Here is a 21685-nt window from a genome sequence, read left to right on the forward strand (position 1 = left end):
GCCTATCTTCATTCTTGGGTATGGTCATTGAGGACTGTCTATGAACAGTTCTGTTCCAACTAGTGTGGTCAGTCAGGGCAGTAATGGGGTTGGTCACTCAGGCTTGTTCTGGGCACAATCCATGAGGACTGTCCTGTGGGCAGTCACTTAGGACTCACTGGAAGAGGAACCGCTCCTGGATAAAGCCCTCCTTGGTCCACTGGGGGATGTCCTGGATCTCAGGGATGCTCTGGGACCTTGGTCAATTTCCCGGGGAGCGGCCCGCCGCTAGGGGGCGGCTGCTGCGATGCCCGCCGCCAGCGCGAAGTCTGCTTCTTTGGGACTCGCTCTCCAGCCAGGCCCAGAGGGAGGTGGAGTGACAGTGGGTGGGGGTGCACGCTTCATGGGTGTGAGACAGAGCGAGCCGCCTGGTGTGAGTCAGCGCGCGGGGGGCTAAGGAGCTCCCCGAATAGTCACGGAATCTCACTCACGCTCGGCTCCTCCACCATCCCGTCTAGAGCGTGTGCCCAGTCCCGCGCCTGCGTGCGCACCCGATACGATGTCCGATTCGGGGTTCTGGGTGTCCGTTGGGGGAAAAGGGGGTGAGTGGAAGAGGGAATGTCCCGGTGGGTGTTTCTATGCCCAGGTTCGATTTCTCCCGCCCTGCCCCATGAGGGGTGTAGGGGGGTGTGTCCCGCTCAGGTACGTAGGTACCTGTGTTCGTGCGTGCATGCGTGTGTCAATGTGGTGGGACCTTTTATCAGCGCGGGGTGCCTGCGTGTGCGCCAGGGTCTCTGTTTGGGCATGGATGTTGGCGCAATCTCGACCTGGGCTCCCACCCCCGGGTGTCGGGAAGCCCGCGTGGCCGGGGTTTCCAGCCTCCGGGAGGAGCAAGAAAGCCCCAACACCCTCACCACCCCAGCTGGCCCGGGCTCCTTAGGGAGCAGCCTGCGTGGGGAAGCCCCGGGGTAGTGTGTCCCTGGAAGGGGTAAAGAGTAGGGGCGCAGGGGGCGGGCCGGGTCCCCGGGCGGGGCGCGGGCTCGGGGGACCCGAGCGGCTGACGTCAGGCGACTCCTTAAATAGAGCCGGCAGCGCGCTCTGCTCGGCATTTCTCGAGGAGTCAGAAGGCGGCCGGCGCCAGCGCCACCGTCCGGCCCGCGCGCCGGCCCGCACCGCCGCCGAGCGTTCGGGGCGCCGAGCCGGGAGGATCCGGGATGGGGCTTCCGGCGCTGGGCGCGCTCCGAGGCCGGTGCACGTGAGAGCCAAGAAGCGCCGGGAGCCGCCCAGCTGCCCGGAGTCCCGTCGCCCAGGACGCGGGGATGTCGGAGGCGCCGCCGCCGGTCCCCCGAGGAGCCGCCGCCCCCGGGATCCCGGGGCACGGTGCGCGCCCGGGCCGGCAGCGCCTGGAGAAGACGGCGCCCCCTACGCCCGACCCGCGTGGCCCGGGCCGCGCAGCGCGAGCCCTCTAGGCGGCCGCAGGGCCCCAGCCGCTCCGCCGCCGGCGCCCCCTCGGAAACCATGACCCCCGGTACGGGCCCATGGAGCCATGGCCTATAGGGTCCTGGGCCGCGCGGGGCCACCTCAGCCGCGGAGGGCGCGCAGGCTGCTCTTCGCTTTCACGCTCTCGCTCTCCTGCACTTACCTGTGTTACAGCCTCCTGTGCTGCTGCGACGACCTCGGCCAGAGCCGCCTCCTCGGCGCGCCTCGCTGCCTCCGCGGCCCCGGCGCGGGCGGCCAGAAACTTCAGGAGTCCCGCCCCTGCGATCCCTCGGGCCCGACGCCCGGCGAGCCCGGCGCTCCCAGCGCGCCCGCCGCCGGCGCGCCCTCCCCTCGCCTCTCTGGGTCCAACCACTCCGGCTCTCCGAAGCTGGGTACCAAGCGGCTGCCCCAAGCCCTGATCGTGGGCGTGAAGAAGGGGGGCACCCGCGCCGTGCTGGAGTTTATCCGCGTGCACCCGGACGTGCGGGCCTTGGGCACCGAGCCCCACTTCTTCGACAGGAACTACGGCCGCGGGCTGGACTGGTACAGGTAAGGAGCGGAGCCCCACCGCGCGCGCCCGGGCTCCATCCGGCCCCGTCCTCTGGGCCACCTCCTGCGCCCTCGCATCCGCTTAACTCGGCTGGCTATGTGGGTTCCGACTGACACGTGGGGGAACTCTAACAGAAGGATTTACCCGGAACTCCCCAGTGATGGTGTAGACCGGCTCCGGGTTCCTGAACCGCAAAGGGCAATTGACTCTGGAATCGCCAGAAGGGAAGGAAGATCGCTGGCCTGACCTCCGGGCCAGTTTGGAGGGCTGGCTCGGTGTCTAGACGCTGGGGTAAAGCTGGGTGCCAGGGGAAGGGGCAGCCAAGACAGGAGCTGAGCCTCTCCTGAGCCTGGCCGCATCTTTCCAGGCATCTGACGGACCCAGGGAAGGGACAGTGCGAACAGCGCCCCCTCGCGGCAGGGCCCTGCGCCGGGGCGAGGTCCCCAAGTTCAGGCCGAATGACAGGGAGGCCCCTGAGGTGTCGGTGGCAGAAAGGTCCCTTCTGGAGCCTCGTTCTCAGCTCCAGGTGTTTGCTGCTGGATCTGGTCTGAGACTCCCAGGCGCTCTGACCCTGAATTCATGTTTTCAAATAGTGCACACGACCCTGGATGTGAGTCTTGGCTCTGCCACTTAGCTTGAGCAAATTCCTAAAAACTCACTGAGCCTTGATTTTCTGGTCCATCGCAACTAGCAGGAAAGGTCCCTGACCTTTCGGCCTCGCAAGGGCTTTCTAAGTACTGGAAAGGTGTAACAGGGACACTTTGCACTGGGCGGTGTTTCTAAGCCAGCAGCCTGAATATAGAATTTGGAATACCGGTGTGCTCCTCAGATGGAAGCTATCTAGGTTCACAGCGGGCAGCCAGTCATAGCAGACTGTCCACTCCCCCACTGTACTGTCAGGGATGACAGTCACCCAGGCTGGTGATATCTGGGGATAGCCTGAAGCTTCTGGAAGGTAGCAGCCTCGACTATTAAATGCCTGTCTACTTCCCAAGCCCTGTATGGTGTTGAGGTGTAGGGCTGGCCCATGTGTGAGCTGAGCAGGGCATCCCTGGGGGTGGTGTAATGTATGGGCTCCCCATAACACCTGGGTTACAGAATTCTCACCATTCACCTGATCCCTTGAAGACTTGCTAGAAATGTCTGCCTAGTGATGGAACTGGGTGGGGGGCGGGGTTGGGTAACATGGTAGCTGACACAGTAGCTGAGGCTGTTCTTTAAGATAATTTTGTTAAAGTTAAACCCTTTAGGGGGTAGAAAGACATAACCATATTGGATAAAGGACAGCTTCATTAGAAGGAGGACTCCACTGGCCTCACTTATGGAACCCTGGATTTGTAAGAATCAGGGCAACAGGGCCAGCTTGTCCCCTTTGCCCGGGAGCCCTGATCATGGTTAAGTGGCCGGGGATGGGACATGCCCAGTCCTCAGGAGGCAGACACACAGCCCATCTCCAGTGGCACGCAGCAGGAGATGGCTGGCCTGTGGGTGGCCCCAGCCCTGTTACGTTGGCTCATTGGAATAGAGAGAGTGGCACAGAATGGCATGTCGGGCTTTCCAAGCTGTGACCCCGGCCCCCCCCCCTCACCCAGGCATCCCACCTAGAGGTATGAAGTCCATGAGGACAGCGTCAGAGCCAGACCCCAGAGTCGGAGAGGCAAATGCATCAAACAGCAGAGCGTGACGTGGGTCAGCCATGGCCTCACGCTCTTGCTCGGCAGGGTTTCCTCGATGGAAAATCTAAGGATCATTATGAAACCCTTTGCCAAAGTGAAGTGCCTCTTAAGTGCAAAATAGCACAGTTCTGAGCCCTGGCTTTTGTTGAGCCCTCCAGTAAACACCTATTCCCTGCACCCAGCCTCTGCACTCCCTCCCTTGTGCTCCACCACCAAACACCATACCTTCCTTCTCCAAGCCCGTGTCATTCAGGGATGGCTGCTTTTTATTTTTAACCTTGGCATGTGTGATTCTAAGCCAGCTTAGCTGTGAACCTTAGAGATGGGAGCCGTGCCTTTTTTTTTTTTTTTTATATAGCACATTTGGATTCTGCTAAAATTCTCAGCTGAGTCTTGGTAGGTTTTATTTAACATCAAGCATGCTGACAGCCCCACTTCTCTCGGCTCCCCCCACTTCCCAGGGTCTGTCTTACCATCCCTTTCCCCCTTTATATTTCTAAAAGAGCATTTAGCCCGCCTGTCTGGTACTAACTGCCTCATCCCCATCACCTCCCCAGGAAGGCTGGGAGCCTACAGCTTCAGGAGGGGCCGTGTGATTTGTGCAAATCCGCACCTCCAGAGTCCAGGGTTTCGGGTACGGATTGTCATTTCTGTATCTAAAGTCATACTGCCCCATTTGGATGCTATTTCTGTAATTTCCAGAACATTTTTCTGTATGTGTCTTATTCTTTATTATCACTCAAGTAATATGCATTAATTGCGGAAATGATGGAAATACTTGGTTTCTTTTAAAACTCATGTTCTCACTTTATTCCTGAAGTCCATGAGTTAGGATGGTAAGTGATAACTGCCCATTGCCTTTATCACTTCACGGATGGGAAAACTGCAACCCGAAAAGAGAACATCATAGAATGGGATCCAAAGCAAGCGGATGAAATTTGGGACCAAAAGTCATTGGCATGTACTGTCTCACAAAGATTTATACATGTACACTGTGTGTGTATGTGCACTTCCAGCAAAGTACTCTAACCACTGTTCTGCACAGCTTGCCGCCGTAAAGCCAGGGTTGCCTGGGTAGACATGGCCAAAGAACCCTTGTGCCTGTTTGTGGGGGACCATGTTTTCCAAAGGTGGAGTTGCAGAGTGGCAGGCAGTGGATCTCCTCGAAGCCCCTGGGGATAATTTCCGGGGTCTGGAAGCCCCAGTCAGACAGACAATGGAAAAATCAAAGAAAAGACTTCTTTCTGTGGCTAAGTGGAGATAAGCCAGGAGCTGACAAACAGTGAAGACAGAATGATACAGCCAGAGAGACACCATCGGCCAGAGACCAGGAGACATAATCTGCATCTTCCTGACCCCCAGCCTGAACCCCCTCTTGGAACTAGCTGGGTTCCAGCCACCCTAGGAGAGGCCAGACTTCTGTGGTGGGATCCCTCCCCTGAGATATTTTCTGAGATCCCATCCCTTGAGCATCCCTCCTCTCTGCACCTGGCTGGCTTCCCCCTCCCAGTTTGCTCCTCCAGGTAGTGGCTGGGTGTGCTGGGTGGGCTCGACCAGCTTCTTGGACAGGGAGGCAGTGTGAGGCCACGCTGACAAGGGACCCAGGATAGGACCTGCTGTCAGAAGGTGGGAGATGGTCCCCTAAGCTGGGTCATTGGAAGCAGAGTCATCTTCCTGAATCTTGGCTTCCTCATCGTAGGATGATGCCTGTTGTAACCATTATCATAGAAGATGGTTTTAAAGAATGAATGAAACGTGTATGAAAGTGTCCTGGGAAATTCTCTGGTATATAAAGATAAGGCAGTAATGTTATCGCTATCACCACTATTACTATGACTGTTTCATTACCAACACTCCTTTTACCACCATCAGTACTGAGTATTAAAACTATCAGCTTCTTTCCCTACCGTTATTACTACCTGGAACTGAAGAATTAATTGCTGGAGAAGTAGTTCCGTGAAAGACTAGGAAGGGTCCTGGCCCTAAGTTTGACTTTCAGCTCTGCTTTGCCCTTTTTCTCCTCCCTCTCTTCTTTCTCTCCTTCCTTCTGCATTGGTAAAAAGTCACTCCTTATTTCTGGGTGTCAGTTTGCTCACCTTTAAAAAGAGAGTGATGTCTGACAATGTATGTGAAAATGCATCTCTCAATCTAAGATTCTATTTGGGAATGCATCAAAGGTTGAGTGTGAGACACAATATTCAAAGCCTTCATCTTTCATAAAGAGACATAAGCTGTGCATTGTCCAGTAGTTTTCTACTGTCTTAGGGGAAGCTGAGTTTTGTGTAGAGTGTTCATTTTGCTGGTTTTCAGTGATAGGGGTGGGGGAAGGCAGTCTAAAGAGGAAGTGAATCTTCTCTAAATGCATTGAAATGCCAACAAGAGCAAGTTAATATGTGATAATTGACTCTGTGCTCTGGTGTCAAAATTGTGATAGATGAGCCTGTTCTGTAAATTTTAGACTCCACAAGTCTGGTTATTTATTTGTTCAGCAGCAGTGGTGTTCTGGGGACGGTATGAGGAAAAGAAGACAAGGCATTTGCCCTGGAGGCAACAGTTTAAGTGAGACAGAGTATTAAAAGCCCAGAGTAAGGTCTATCACCTTATCTAGCTGATTTTAATCAAGGAATCAAATTTCAGTAGCAAAACCAAACTCTAGAAAGGCAAACTTTAAGAAGAAATAAAACCAAAGGCAGAAGGCAGGGGAAGTAGTGAACGTGGGAGGCTTTACCTCCTTAAAGAGCCTGATGGACACTGGGCAGAGATGACCTGTATTTGTCCAGTGTGCGAAGATGTGTGTGTATGCACAGTTCTCACGTGGGCACCCATACCGCACACCTCCAGTGTCTGTGCAGACACGTCTTCATAAGGAGTTTTCCTGGCTCGGTCCAGGAGAATGTCACACACGCTGATTAAATGAACCCGCTGAGTTCATAAATCCTTCGTCCGCCTTGTAGCTTTCTGTCAGCCTCGCTGCAGCCGGAGATATAGTAGTTAGTTCCAGCACATGTACAGTTCTTGTCAGGCACCGAGGAACATCCAGGTTGAGCAAACAGAACTGTCATCGCTCAAGGAGGCTTTTTGAAGAGCTGGCTTTGCATCCCCCTGGAGCTTGGAGGGACAGTGGAAGACCTTGGAATGAAGACTGGGCTTTCCCCATGGCCTTTGGTATGTGGCTAAAGGGGGAAAGACCCCGATAGGTTCTAGTGCTATTCAACTGCCACACTTTGTTAAGTCTGTTTTGGATATTAAAATATTACGTAGAGCCTAAGAAACACATTTTCTTTTTCACCTTTTCACACCTCTGAAATTAGGATGTGTCTAATGATTGGTGGGGTCTAGGTTCCAGGAGATATGGTGCTTCCATATTGGATAGAAACTCACTCTCCCAGAGGTGCCCTCTACTCTGGTTTCCATTGGACTTTACAAAGGACCAGCAACTAGGTGACAAATGCCTGACCCAGCAGGGAGCGCCTGAGACCCTGCTTGTCTCTGCAGCCAGCAGGGTGCCTTCTGATTGGGGAAGGAGCTGTACCCACTTGATTTTTTTGTTTTTAAAATATTTCTTTATTTGGCTGTGTTGGGTCTTAGTTGGGGCATGCTCGATCTTTGATCTTCATTGCAGCATGTGATCTCTTAATTGTGGCATGTGGGATCTAGTTACCCAACCAGGAATTGAACCCATGCCCTTGGCAGTGAAAACATGGAGTCCTAACCACTGGACCACGAGGGAATGCCTGAACTGTGCTCATTTTAGAGTTTTGATTGCTACCTACGCTCTCTTCTGCCTATCCTGAAACGAGGGAAAGTGCAAGTTGACGGCCACCAGGAGACAACAAGATGCTTTGGCAGGCATGTTCTTCACTGCCTGCTGTTCTGCCCAGATATTTGGAGTCACATCCCAAGAGTCCCTAAAGAGTCAGGGCAGGGTTGATGCTCAACAGGTATGCTTGCCTATGTTCCATTGCATCTGGTGTGTAGGACAGTAGAATAATTTTCTTCTCATCGGTTAGACCTCCACTGCCTTGCTCCTGAATGATTGGGTGACCGAGTGGGTGGGGCGGGGCCGGAAGCAGACAGCTCCCCATTGATCAGAATCCTCTGCGGGCTTGGAGTGGGGGCTGTCTCTATGAGCGAGGGCTCAGCAGTGGGGCTGGGAAGTTGGGGAGGTAGATAGTCTTGCTGGCGGTAAGTCAGGGTGGAGGGATCTGCAAGGCCATGCAGTCTACCTAAACCTGTGAGACTCTCTGCCCTGTGAGCTAACCCCAGGGTGGGTTAATCCATTTATTTGTCAGATGCCTACCATTCGCCGGAATCAGTGCCATGCTGCTGTAGGCTGGCTCTGCTGCCGCTTTATTCTCTTAATGGGCCGCACTGATGGGCTGGAGTGCTTTGTAGTCCATGGGCAGCTTGATGAGGTGGGTAAAAGCACCAGTGATGGCAATAACTTAGCATTTCAGAGGTACTTGCTGCCTGTCAAGCTACACAGCTGGGCTGTTGGTCCAATGCTATACTCAGCCATCTTCCTCAGAGGATAATGGTGCAGAGAGGGGGGCAAGGGATTACTGTTGAGTGTGTACTTCCAAGGATTGTGGGCTAGATAGCCTGGTTGGGTTACCTGAGGCTTGAGGATCACAGGATCTCCTGGACACAAGTCCACTGGGACTTGGGCTTCCCAAGCTTTGAAATCCACGGCACTAATCATGGTTCCTTTTCAGGGTCTGTGGTCACTAGCTCCCACAAGTAAAAAAAACCAAAGTGTCCACTCTGGGCAAAGGCCCGAGGACCTCTCGATGACATCCTTGAAGGGGCAGCATCAAGTCCATGCCTTCTTAGGGTAGCATTTTCCAGGCTTCAGACATTTTTGTACTGCCTCATAGTTGCCCAAACCTGGTGTGACCTCTATTATTTTACTAATACTTTAAAGTTAGCACTTTAAAAAATTTTGATTTTTCATAAAGAACTGGGTTTATTTTCCACCAGTGTGTACATTGTAGAATAGATAATATCTTCCCATAATACAGACTTCAAAAGTGACAGAGGATTTTCCCTGAAAACCATTCTCCTTCTTCGTACCCCATCTCCCCTTCCACGCAGTTCCTCCTCCCAGAAACAATCACGAGATCGATTTTTGTGTATCCTTCAAGAGAGGTGCTTGCATTTGTAAACCTAACATCCATTATGCAAATGTAATTGAAATACATCTTTTTAAAACACAACTTTATTTGAAAACCACCTTAGATGGACAGCCAGCATCACTTGCCATAGTTAGGGAGTAATTGTAAAAATAGGTAGATTGAAAACATAAAATTAACAATGCTATTGAATTTTTTTTCATTTTTAAAAAAATTATTTATTTTTTAAAAATTTATTTATTTTTAATTGGAATTTTGCTAGTGAAAGTGGCTAAAATGTTCCAAGCCTGCAGCATGCTTTATCTTTGTTCAAAAGAGAATGGGGATACTAAAAAGAGCAGTTAAAGAAATGCTAATATCAATGTTAAATGTTTCTTCTTGATCTAATCAGAATGAATGAAAGTGAAGTGGACAAGATCATAAGTTTTCTCACTATGCGATTAAGTGACATTTAGTCAGTCTATGTAGTATCTAAAATTACTGAGATGGGGTATACCCCGACATCATAGGAAACACTGCCAGAGTTTGCAGAAAATCCAGTGTAAGTAAATCCAGAGATGTTTCTAGCTTTCAGATTCCTTTGATGTGTTAATGATTGAAAGAGACAAGCCAAAGGAAAACTCAGAACAAATATGAGCGTTCAGAAAAGTATTGTGGCTTGCAGTATTTACAAAGTAGTCTAGCCTTCAGAAGAACAGGACTCCCTGAATAAAGGGTGTAGCATGTATTAAATGGAAAAAACAGTATCCCACCAGTTTACTATTGGTTTCATCACTGCCCTCACTGGTGGAAAATCAGTGGTCTCCCCCGTGAATACCATATCTCCATGGTGATTACACACCTGCAGGCATCAGTGTTGCAAAAGTCAAAGATAAAGTTGTTTCCACTAGGGACTTGGCAATGTGTGTGAAAGGGGTTCAGAGCTTTTTTTGTTTCTTCAGTTTAGAGGCTCATGTGGAACAGGATGTCTGTTTGAAATCTCAGGGTGCAAAGTTCCTTTTCTCTCCCCCTGTGACGCTTGATGTGAGACTTAAAAATAATGGTCGGGGAGGGTGTCACTCTTCCTTTCTCAGATAGTTTGATCTCACTGAATAAAGAGGGGAAGACGATGGCGTGTCTTTCTGCATACTTTTTTAGCTGCATAAAAGGAGCTCCACTGGGGACAATTGTCCCTAGGACTTCCCATATGTTGTCAACAGAAGCCATTTAAAGGGTGTCTGTGATAGCAGGGCTCCCCAAGCTTGCCTTCAGATGGGCAGGTAGTCATTGACTCTGACGAGGAGAGGGCTTCCTGCTCACTCAGGGCTTCCAGGTCCTGGCGCTCACTGCCCGGTGAAGGAATTCCAGATCCATCCTAAGGCTGGTGGACAAATGAGCTGGCATTGAAGCGGTGCCTCGTAGCACTCAGAAAAGAGGGAGGGAGGGCAGCTCTGAGTACATGGATGAGAAGAACTTAAAATGGAAATCAGAAGACATTTTCAGCACAGTGATTAAAAACTCGGGCTCTTGAATCAGAATGACTGAATTGGAATCTCGGTTCTACCATTGAGTGTGGGTCCGCTGGGCCCCGGTTCTATCTCCATGTAGGAACCAATCCTCTCGTCTACACATAGGGTTACAGTGAGGTCTGAATGAGTGATATCATGTAAAAACGTGCTCAGAAATTTTCTGGCCTGTGGAAGGGGTCCAAGTGTTGGCTCTCATTATTGGTTATTGGTTTTCTCATCATTCCTTCATTGAGCTGAGTGCTAAGGACCCAGAGGTGGACAAGACTGGGCTCCTCCCAGTTTGATGGATTATGAAACGTTCATGGAAAATTTTTACACAAGTCAGCTGATGATAGGAGCCATAAGAGAGATGCAAGCAGAGCTATAATAGCACAGGAAGGAGATAAGATCCAACTGGGGGAATTTTGGAAGGATTTCTGAAGGACGTAGTATGTTATTTGGGTCTCAGTGGGCAGATGGGATTTTTGCAGCAGGCAGGTAAAGGGGCTGGCCCTATAGAGATGCTGTTTCTAAATACATTCATCCCACGATTTCACCTCTGATTACAATCAAATAAAAAAATAAAGTTTTTTTAAAAATTATTTTGGTTTTATGTGCATTTATTGACTACCTACTATATACCAGGCTTCCCAGGTGGCGCTTGTGTTAAAGAATCCACCAGCCAATGCAGGAGATGAAAGAAATGCAGGTTCAATATCTGGGTCCAGAAGATGTCCTGGAGAAGGAAATGGCAACCCACTCCAGTATTCATGCCCAGATGGAGGGGCCTGGCTGGCTGCAGTCCATGGGGTCACAAAGAGTCAGACCTGACTGAGCCACACACACACACACCAGGCACTGTGATGAATCCTAGAAAAAAGGAAGAAAGAACTGTCCTTTAAAGAGTTCAAGGGGCAGACAAATCCAATAGCAAGATGTGCTGGGAGAGAAAAGGTTCTTGGCATGTGGTATCACTCAGGGTGGGTCAGAGACTTTCTGGGGAGCTGAGGCCTAAGCTTTAGGACATTTGCATTGGCTTTCCTCCACCTGAATCACTCTCCCTCCACAGCATCCTAGATCTGGCTGCTTCTCATTGTGTAGGTTCCAGCTCAAATGTCACTTACAAGACAGTAATGCCTTCCTTTGTTACCCAGCCTTAGCTGACTTACCTTCCCCATCACCCTTTATCTCTTTTCCCCACTTTGTTTTATTTACCTCTTACTTTGTATTGTAATCTGAAATGATCTTGTTCTTTTTCCTTTTTACTAGCTGTCTCCCCCACCAGACCCAGAATTCCAAGACAGCAAGAATCTTGTCTGTCTTGTGCACGGCTGTGTCTCCAGAGTGCCTGGCACACAGTAGGTGCTCAATAAATAGTTGTTGAGTAACTATGCTTAGGAATGGGTGAGCCTGTTCCAAGACCACAGACTGGTCCCAGCCCTTCATTAGGCTTTTCACATGTGGGTCTTGGGAGGCTGGGTGAGAGAGTGCAGGATATGGTGCCGAAAACTCAGCCACCTCTTTAACAGATATTTAGTGAGCATCTGCTCCGTGCCTGACACTGTTACAGTCCCCAGGGAGAGAGGGGTAAAAAGAAAAAACCAGACAAAAATCCCTGCCCCACGGTGCTTACTTTCTGTGGGGTGAGAGGGAAATAGTAAAGGAATAAGTGCACTGTCCATTCATATCTCTCCAAATGACCCAATTTTGTTCCTTTTTATGGCTGAGCACTATTCCGTCATATATATGTACCACATGAGAGTGTCATACAGAATGAAGTAAGACAGAAAGACACGTATGATATATTAGCGTGTGTATGCGGAATCTAGAAAAATGGTATCGATGATCTTATCTACAAAAGAGAAATTGAGAACCTGCGGTAGGGAACAAATGTATGGACACCGGGGGGGAAGGGGAGGGAAGAACTGGGAGACTGGGGCTGACACGTATACACTATTGATACGATGCATAGGATAGTAACAAGTTAGAACATCCTGTATAGCACAGGGAAGTGTGCAAGTTGCTCAGTCCTGTCTGACTCTTTGCGACCCCATGGGCTGTAGCCTGCCAAGATCTTCTGTCCGTGGAATTCTCCAGGCCAGAATACTGGAGTGGGCAGCCATTCCATTCTCCAGGGGATCTTCCCAACCCAGAGATCGAACCTAAGTCTCCCGCATCACAGGCAGATTCTTTACTGGAACTCTATACTTAATGCACCGTGGTAACCTGAAAGGGAAGGAAGTCCACGACGGAGGGGTATATGTATATATACAGCTGATTCATTTTGCTGTGTGGTAGAAACATTGTAAAGCATCTATATTCCAATAAAAATTAATTTAAAAAATAAACACAAGCATGCTTATCATTCATTAAACAAATACGCAAAAAAAATATATCATTCATTAAACAAATACACAAAAAATATCATTTATTAAACAAAAGAAATAAGCAAATTGCCTCTCCGCCTGATGGTGATAAGGGTTGTGGGACAGTTCGAGGGGTAGAGGATCGTGAGTTCTCAGTGGCCAGGAGGGAACGCTGCAGTTCTGGACGGGGAGGCTAGGAAAGGCCTCACTGAGAAGGTGATGTTGGAGCAAAGACCTGGAGGAGGTTAAGGGACAAAGCATGTGTGATCTGAGTGAAGAGCACTCTCGGCAGAGGGGCAGGAAACGCAGAGGCTCTGAGGATAGCAGGGAGCTGGTGTGATTGAGGGAAAGCTAGGGGCCAAGTGGCTGGACTGGCCACACCAGGAGTGGGTGATTGGACGTAAACTCAGAAAGGTGGCCAGGCCCCCATTCAGGGCCTTGCAGGGCATTGCACAAAATTTTTATTAATATGATTTATTTATTACTTTTTTTTTTTAATATGCTGTGCCATGCAACAGTGAAAACTGTGGGATCCAAATGTTCCCCCTGTCTCTTTGAAAGCTGAATAAACTGGTATTCTCAGAGACGCAAAGATTTGACCCCAGCTGCCCGGCCAAGGAGCAGCAGAACTGGGACTTTTGCTTGTTTCAAACAAAACTGAGACCATTGTACAGGTACATAAAGGACTTCCCAGGTGGTGTAGTGATAAAGAACCCACCTGCCAATGCAAGAAGTGTAAGAGACGTGCATTCGATCCCTGGGTCGGAAAGGTCCGCTGGAGGAGAAGATGGCAACCCGCTCCAGTATTCTTGCCTGGAGAATCCCATGGACAGAGGAGCCTGACAGGCTACAGTCTGGAAGGTCACAAAGAGTCAGACGTGACTGAAGTGACTTAGCACACAAACACACATAGATATATAAAACACAATTTTTCAATCCTGCATTCTTTGTCTAACATTCATTAAGATCACTGATTAAGATCTAACATCATTAAGATGTTCCCACACCATTCAGTTCAGTTCAGTTCAGCCACTCAGTTGTGTAGGACTCTTTGTGACCCCTTGAATCGCAGCACGCCAGGCCTCCCTGTCCATCACCAACTCCCGGAGTTTACTCAGACTCATGCCTATCGAGTTGGTGATGCCATCCAGGCATCTCCTCCTCTGTCATTAAATGTTTCCAAACCTTGATTTCAGCATCTGGGTCTCATTCTGTCATGTGGTCCCATGGAGGGTTCACACATTCCCCTCTTGTTGGACTTTTAGTTGCTGATCCCAATTTTTTTCCCTATTTTTTAATAAGTAATTCTCCATGGCCTAGGTCTCAAATTCTTTCTTTAGCAGAGTCCTAGAAGCGAAATTACTAGGTCCAAGTGAAGAACTTTTTTAAAGGCTGGAGATATGTACTGCCAAAATGCTCTCCAAAACATTGCAAGAATTTTGGCTTCTGCTCCGAGCAAATGGGGAGATATATTGGAGGGTTTGGAGCGAAGGAGTCTTATGATCTGACTTATGTTTTGAAAAGATCTCTTGGGCTGTTTAGCAGAGGCTTTTGCTGTGGTAACGGTGGAGCTGTGCGATGTGGACAGGTGCTGGATACCTTCTGAAGGTGCAGCTGCAGGTTTTGCTGATGAATTCATGGAGGCTAGGCATGAGAGAGGAGTCAGGGAAGATGGTAGTGTCATGATGGTGGTGATGACGACACCTCTCAAGGGTTTGCTGTCTTTCAGACCCTTACAATTGACAGCAGGCTGAGGTCTGAACCTAACGTACTTCCCAAAACAGCTCCTGGCTTGACAAGTCAAATATCTACCTGTAGGTGACCTTGAACTAAGCAAAGAAAGTAATGCCATGTTCTACTGTAGCTTGGAGGCTGCAGGGTCACCTTCAAATTGGTGAGAGATGGCAGTCCCTCTTTCTAGAGGTCTTGGAAGCCCTATTTATAAATGCAGTGTTCTGAGGTAACCTCTTGAGATTTTTGAAGATTGAACTAGCTTTGCTCCAACCCAGAAAAGGCACGTGCCGCTTAGTGTGGGTATCACCCAGCTTCTCATTCTTGTTCCAGCCTCATCAACATGCCTGGCAAGGGGGCTGCCTTGATGGCGTCGCTCGATTTAGGGGGCTTCTGTGTGGTTTCTTTCAAACAGAACTGAATACCGTGATGCCTTCCCGCAAGATAATTGGGATCTGTATCTCCCCAACTTCCCCAAAGCTGCTGGAGCATGGGGAAATGTTCTCTGCCTTGGCAACCTCTATGCAGTGTGTTTCTGCTTTGATGGTTTTAATGAAGATATGAAATCATCTAACAGCTTTCATTTGCCTCAAGTGAGATGGCTTAAAGTGGAGGTAGCATTTCCCAGGATCAATCCCCATTTTTAGAAGTGGTTGGTTAAACTCTCTGCAGTTTATGGCCTCTTCTGGCTGAAACAGTGTGGGATCTGAATTATTAATTCTGTGAAAAATGAGTTAAGTCATTGCAAAGCTCTGTGGTGGCAAAATTCCCACTTTAAGGCCTCTTTAAGGCTATTTTCTTTAGCAAGAAGATCTCTGTTAACCAGAAATCTTTGGTCATCTTGGCCAAATCTCTGTCTGGTAGTCATTTTTCCAGGAGGTAAAGGACTTGACTTAATTCAGTTGTTCTTTGCTACCAAGGGTAATGGGCTTCCCAGGTGGCTCAGTGGTAAAGAATCTGCCTCCCAGTACAAGAGATCCAGGTTCTATCCACAGGCCGGGAAGATCTCCTGGAGTAGGAAATGGCAACCTACTCCAGTATTCTTGCTTGGGAAATCCCGTGGACAGGGGACCCTGACATGCTACAGTCCATGGGATCGCAGAGTCAGACACAGCTGAGCGTGTGTGTGGAACCGTGGGGGTGGACATTTGTCCAATTAATTCATCCCACAAAACTTTTTGCCATCCCAGTATTGCCAGATCTTCAAGGTTTATTCCTTTTTGGGGAAAAAAAACACAAAACTTGAAATATAGCATTTTTTTTTTAATGTGAGGGACTTCTCGGGTGGTCCAGTGGTTAAGAATCCACCTTGGGATGTGGGGGACATGGGTTCAATCCCCTGGTTGAAGAACTGGGATCCCACATGTTGAGGAGCAACTCAGCCATGTGCTGCAATTACTGGAGCCTTCACGCCACCGCTAGAGAGTCTGTGCCCCAAACAAAAGATCCCACATGATGCAATGAAGATCTGATACAGGCAAATCAATAAATATTTAAAAAAAACTCTAACCTATTATGAAAAGTGATATTTGTTTTTTGAAAATGTGAACTCTCAATTTATAATTGTGTCTTACTGATTCAGAACTTTTATTGAACCCTTGAGGAACAAACAGAACACATTTGTGGGCTGGATGCTACCCATAAGCTGTCCTCTCACCATCCTGGAAATGTGGGCCTTAGAGGCAGGCTCTACCACTTTGCAATCCTTCTTCTGCCACGGATGAGCTGTGGGGTTAGCTGCTACCTTCTTGAGCTTTGGTTTCTTCTCTATAAAATGAGGATGCCAAGCATTCCTACCTGCTGTGTTGTTGCCATGATTCACTGTCACATGTCATACTGTTGAGGGTCCCCCTTCCTGGATTGTGCTTGGAGGAGGTAAGATCATCATTAAGCCAATGGGCATGACTGGAAGACAAAATGCATCATGTGGACCTTTGTCAAGGTGAGGAAAGCTGGGGTCTTACCTGTTGGGCCAATGGGGAGGAGAAGAGTCTGGAGCCAGGATTACCCAAGGTTGGAGAAACCCATTTGGTTGTAGAACTAACCCCCAGGGAGGGAGCCAGCAACCCCCACTGCTTTTCTTTTCTTTAAATATTTTTTAAAGTTGCAAGTTAAGCATTTTTAAAATTTATTTATCTTGGTTGCTTGTCATTAGTGCACACAGTCTTTCTCTAGTTGTGGCAAGCGGGGGCTATGCTCTCTAGATGTGGTGTGAGGGTTTCTCATTGTGGTAGCTTCTCTTGCTGCAGAGCATGGGCTCTAGATGCATGGGCTTAGTTGCTCCAAGGCATGTGGGATCTTCCCAGACCAGGAATCGAACCATGACCCCTGCCTTTACAGTTGGTTTCCCATCCGCTGAACCGCCAGGGAAGTCCCCCCACTGCTTCTTATTGTCATTCTTGTACATGCCTGGAGAGCCCCTGAGGATTTTGAGTCTTTGATGTTGTCCCTGCTCCAGACTGTTTCTTCAGGGGATAGACATTTTCTGCAGCTGGGTCACTGTCCCCAGCTCACAGTGCCATACTCAGAACAGCTCAGACCTCTCTATTCCTCTACACACTTCTTTTGGCTTTTAGTTACCTGGATAGGATGGAGATGCTGAGATTCATGTTTTAGAGATGACCTAGCTTGCACAGGAGGTGAGTGCCTCTAAGATTGGGTGGTTTGGTGCAGGTAGAAACCCAACCTGGAGAGTGAGGTCTTGGTTATGGAGAGAGGCTAATGGATACACAGCGGTGGACCATAAAGATCAGCCTAGGACTGCTCTCCAGCCTTGATCAGTTGCTGGCACATGTAGAATAACGGGAGAACATTGGGACGCTGGTGCAGAGGAGGATGGAGGGAGATGAGTATGATGGAAAAGAGAGTGTAGCCACTCTTCAGAAGGATGAATTGCATCATCTCTGACACAATTCCCTTTAAAGCCAAGCAGAGTTTTGATGTGGTGGGAACTCCGTTGAAATTGGTTGCGTGATCAGTATTGACAGCCTGTGCGTATGAACCATTGATGGAAGAGCTGTGTAATCAATCATCCAGGTTTGTCCTGCCTCTGGAGTGATCTGTCAACGAGCCTCTCCAATTATAGAGTCAGAAGAGTTCTGTCTAAAACCTGATAGTCGTTTCCCAATCTTCAGTCATGTAGGTGCCATATACAAATACTTTTATATCCTTTACATGGTGTTAAAGTCCACTCATAATTTTTGCTTTAACCATTTACTTAAATATGAAACTTTATATCTCTATCTTAAATGAGAATCATCATTTGGCAGAACTAGAAAGTGGTCATAAAAACCAGTGCAATAAAAGCCAAACAATGCGAATAGATTCCAGCCGGATTCTGTTGCCTGTGCCACATTCTGCCTGTGGCAGCCTCTTTTTTTTTCTGTTAAAGAGAGAGATCAAAACCTATTTGGGAGGTGTTAACAACATCCTAGCACCTAAGACTTTTTCCATGTTGTAATCAGAAGATTTGAATAGAATGAAAAAGGAAAGGTGATTATTTAGTAATGAGGTGTTTAGGTGGCATTTAAAGTCATGTCTGTGCCACCAAAATATTTTTGTAACCACCGGTGCTACACATCTCACACTTTGGGAAATGCCGCCCTGCCCACCTGGACCCCTCTTGCTTTGATGTCACTGTATGACTTTATTATACTTGGTTGTCCTGGTCCATCAACAGCTTGGGAGGGGCTGGCTGACATTACAAAGTCTGGGTGGTTGAAAAAGCTGTGATTTCAATTTAAATTGCAAATTGATGGGGCATCATGGGAAAAGCAAATGCAGACGTGAAGAACTGAAGGAAAAGATCCAGCTATACAGTATTTTTAGATCTTTTTCTCTGGACCAATTTTGTATCATTTTCTTTCTTTTTTTTTTCTGGACTCTGGATTTAATAAGACCAATTACCTGAGGGGCTACCCAAAGTTTCTTTACAATTCCAATCTAAATCACCTATGTAAATCCTTTATTTATTGTTCTTTTTTTCTTTTTTAAAAAGCTGTGACTTGAATAAAGCCCAAAGGCATTATGCCAATTGAAAGAAAGGTTACATACTGTATGATTCCATTTATATGACTCTTTTAAACAGATGAAACTAAAATGCTGGAGAACAAATCAGCATTTGCAAGGGTTTAGGGCAGGGAGAGAGTGTCACTATAAAGAGGAAGAAAACGGAATTGCACAGGGCCGGGGAATGGAACCCTTCTGTGTCCTGACTGTGGTGGTTGTCACATGAATCCACACATTTTTTGAAATCCATAGAGCTTAACATTCATAGAAGGTATACTTTACTGTAGTATGTTTAAAGATAAATTTTATTTTTGTGTGATGTTATTTTCTATTAATTAATTTTTTAAGTTTGAGGATAATGCTTTACAATGTCGTTTCTGTTGAAACAATTATGAATCAGTCATAATTATATGTATATCCGCTCCCTCTTGAGCTTCCCTCCCACGCCCACCCCTGTATCCCACCCCCTGGGTCATCACAGAGTGCCAAGCTGGGCTCCTTGTGTTATACAGAATTTACCACTAGCTATCTATTAAACACATGATAATGTATATATGTCAGTGCTACTTTCTGAGTTTGTCCCACCGTCTCCTTTCCTCACTGTGTCCACGAGTCCATTCTCTATATGTCTTCCTCTCTATTCCTGCCTTGCAAATAGGTTCATCAGTACCCTTTTTCTAGATTCTTTACATATATGTTAATATATGATATTTCTTTTCTCTTTCTGACTTACTTTGTTCTAGGTTTATCCACCTCAGTTCAACTGTTTCACATTTGTTCCTTTTTCATAGCTGAGTAATATTCCATTGTCTATGTGTCCCAGAGCTTCTTTATCCATTCATCTGTCTATGGACGGAACCCATGCCCACTGCATTGGGAGCATGAAAGACAAAAGTTAAAAATAAAACTTTATTTTTAAAATATCCATGACTGTAGAACTTAGCTACTGGAGGACATCCTTTAGCCCTGCTTCCTTATTATCAAAGAGAACCTGCTCACATGTGTTTGGGAGCCTAATTTCCCTAACTTCCATCTTTGTTATGAGTTAGAATCAAGAAAGTGGGTAGCCTTTAAATCTTCCTCATCCCACACTTCTGAATGATGCTGGAGGCTGACACAGAGGTTCGGAAGTTTCCACTGTGGTCTGGAGGCTTGGTGGCCAACACAGAGGTGCAACCAGGCTTCTACCTGAAGGTCTGAGGTCAGGACATGGAGGAGGTAGCAGTGGCAAATGCATCTCATAATTAGAGTGCCTGTTGGTGGATCAGAAGGTCTGGCTGGGAAGAGTGGGAGGGACATATCGGATGGAGAAAAATGGATCACAAGCCACAAAGGAAGAGGCATCCAAAACAAAACAGTTCACAATCTGCCAACAGCAGGTCTGACCTGAGCACCAGACAGCCTGAGGATGGAGCCAGAAGCAACCCTGCTCCTCACTCCCTCCACCCTGAGCCAAGACGGCAGGGACAAAAAGCTCCCAAAGCACCTTCTCCCACGAGAGCACCCCCAGAACTGGAAAAGCACCTGCCCTGGCCTGAAGGTGTCCACGGCTCCCTCTTCTCAGTATCTGGGGAAGAACCCATGCTTCCCAGAGCCCCACAAGACTTCACTTCCAGCCACAGATGGGCCTCCAGCCGAGTTCTCTCTTAATATGGCATCTGAAAGTGTACACCAAGATCATGTATAGAAAAGAGAGAAGCCCTTAAATCCTGGCTGAGCCCACCCAGCATCCTCTCACAAACCCCAGTCTTCCCTCGTTAGTTTGAACAGGGATCTTTTCATTAGGTGAGGTTGCCAGCCTGTGAATTCTAGAAAGTATGAATTGAATTCATGGAAGTAGCTGCAATAACTCAGGAACCTGTGCAGCTGGAGAGGGGGGTCGAAAGGTGGGGCGTGGCCAGGAAGTGAACTGATGCAGTGATGGGGGTGGCGATAGAGATGGGTGGTCTGTACATGAATCACGGTGGAGCAGGGGGCGTGTGCACCAGACGTGTCTGAGGCATCCACCCCTCCGACATCTCCTACTCTCTGCTGGCCCTTTAGGAAAAGATGATTTGTGTTTCCTAACCTTACCATTATCCCATGGTTATTAGCCTGTTTGGATGTTTCCATGGTCAGCTGTGGATATTCATATTAACCAGTTTCAAATATGATGATGATCGTAGCACACATAAAGATATCTGACATCTGCTGCTGTTTGCATTGTCCACACACATAAATGCTTTTATTTTTCCTGATTTTAATTCATCTGTAAGTAAATAAGTAAGCAAACAAAGATACAGCCCTGTCATAGAATTCAGCATAGTAGATAAAGAAAGAAAAATGAAACTAATAAGCAAAGTTCTCAAGCTATATTATTATTCAGTTAAAAAATAGCAAGGTGAAAACCATATATTATCTTTTGTGTAAAAGGAAGAGAGGAATAATATATATTTGAATATAATTCAAATTTTATTATTTATACATAAATAAATTCTGAAAGAATACACTGAAACTAATAACAGGAGTTTCCTGGGGGTGAAATTAGGTAGATGGAGACAGAGGTAGGAGAGAGACTTTTCACTACACATCTTTTGTTTTTTATTTTCTGAGCTATGTTAATACATTCTTTGAAAAATTAAGATAAAAGTTGTGCATTGTGGAAAAGCAAGAAAACTGGTAAAATAATTAAGAAGTCACCCAAAATTGTACTGCTGGTTATAGCTACTATTAGAATTTTGCCTTTTACCACATTTACCAATTGCTTTAACAATTCGACATGAGTATATTTCCATGCCAATAAGTGTGGATTCATAGAATCATTTAAAATGCTTATATGAATAAAAGTAAATTAAATGCTAACATAGCATTTATCTGTATAGATATGCCATTGTTTATTAACCAAATCTATTGATGGGCATTTAGATTGTCCCCACATTTTAGTATTTAATAATAAAAAAAGGTAGGAGCAAAAATTTGTTAATCTTTCCCCCCTCAGGATAAACCTTTTGCAGAGGAATTTGGGGTTTGAAAATAACCTTGCTTAATAAAGGGAAACTTTTTCATACAAGTTGGCAACTTTGCTCTACCCTTATTACAGTATAGGTGAGGCATTTATACTCTATTAGCAGAGACTAAAAGGGCTTTTCTCCACAAACTTGTCAACCCTGTTAACAATCTATTTGATCTTTGTCAGATGAAAACAATCTCCTTTTAATTTGAAAACTTTGATATTTTAAAATGCTTACTATAGATTTGTATTTACTTGCTCAATTATTTTGTTAATTGTTTTTTCTGT

The 21685-nt window shown here is 47.3% G+C and overlaps 1 protein-coding gene across 1 annotated transcript in view; it reads left to right on the forward strand.

The window, feature by feature from the left end:
• Positions 1–1420: 1420 nt before the first annotated feature.
• Positions 1421–21685, forward strand: part of HS3ST2 (heparan sulfate-glucosamine 3-sulfotransferase 2) — a 109785-nt gene continuing 89520 nt past the window's right edge. The window contains exon 1 of the mRNA XM_065920322.1: positions 1421–2007. Coding sequence (XP_065776394.1) covers positions 1526–2007 — 482 coding nt within the window. The 5' untranslated portion in view covers positions 1421–1525. The remainder of the gene's footprint in view (positions 2008–21685) is intronic.

Source organism: Muntiacus reevesi, chromosome 2 (genome assembly GCF_963930625.1).
Source record: "Muntiacus reevesi chromosome 2, mMunRee1.1, whole genome shotgun sequence".
In the NCBI taxonomy this organism is placed as follows: domain Eukaryota; kingdom Metazoa; phylum Chordata; class Mammalia; order Artiodactyla; family Cervidae; genus Muntiacus; species Muntiacus reevesi.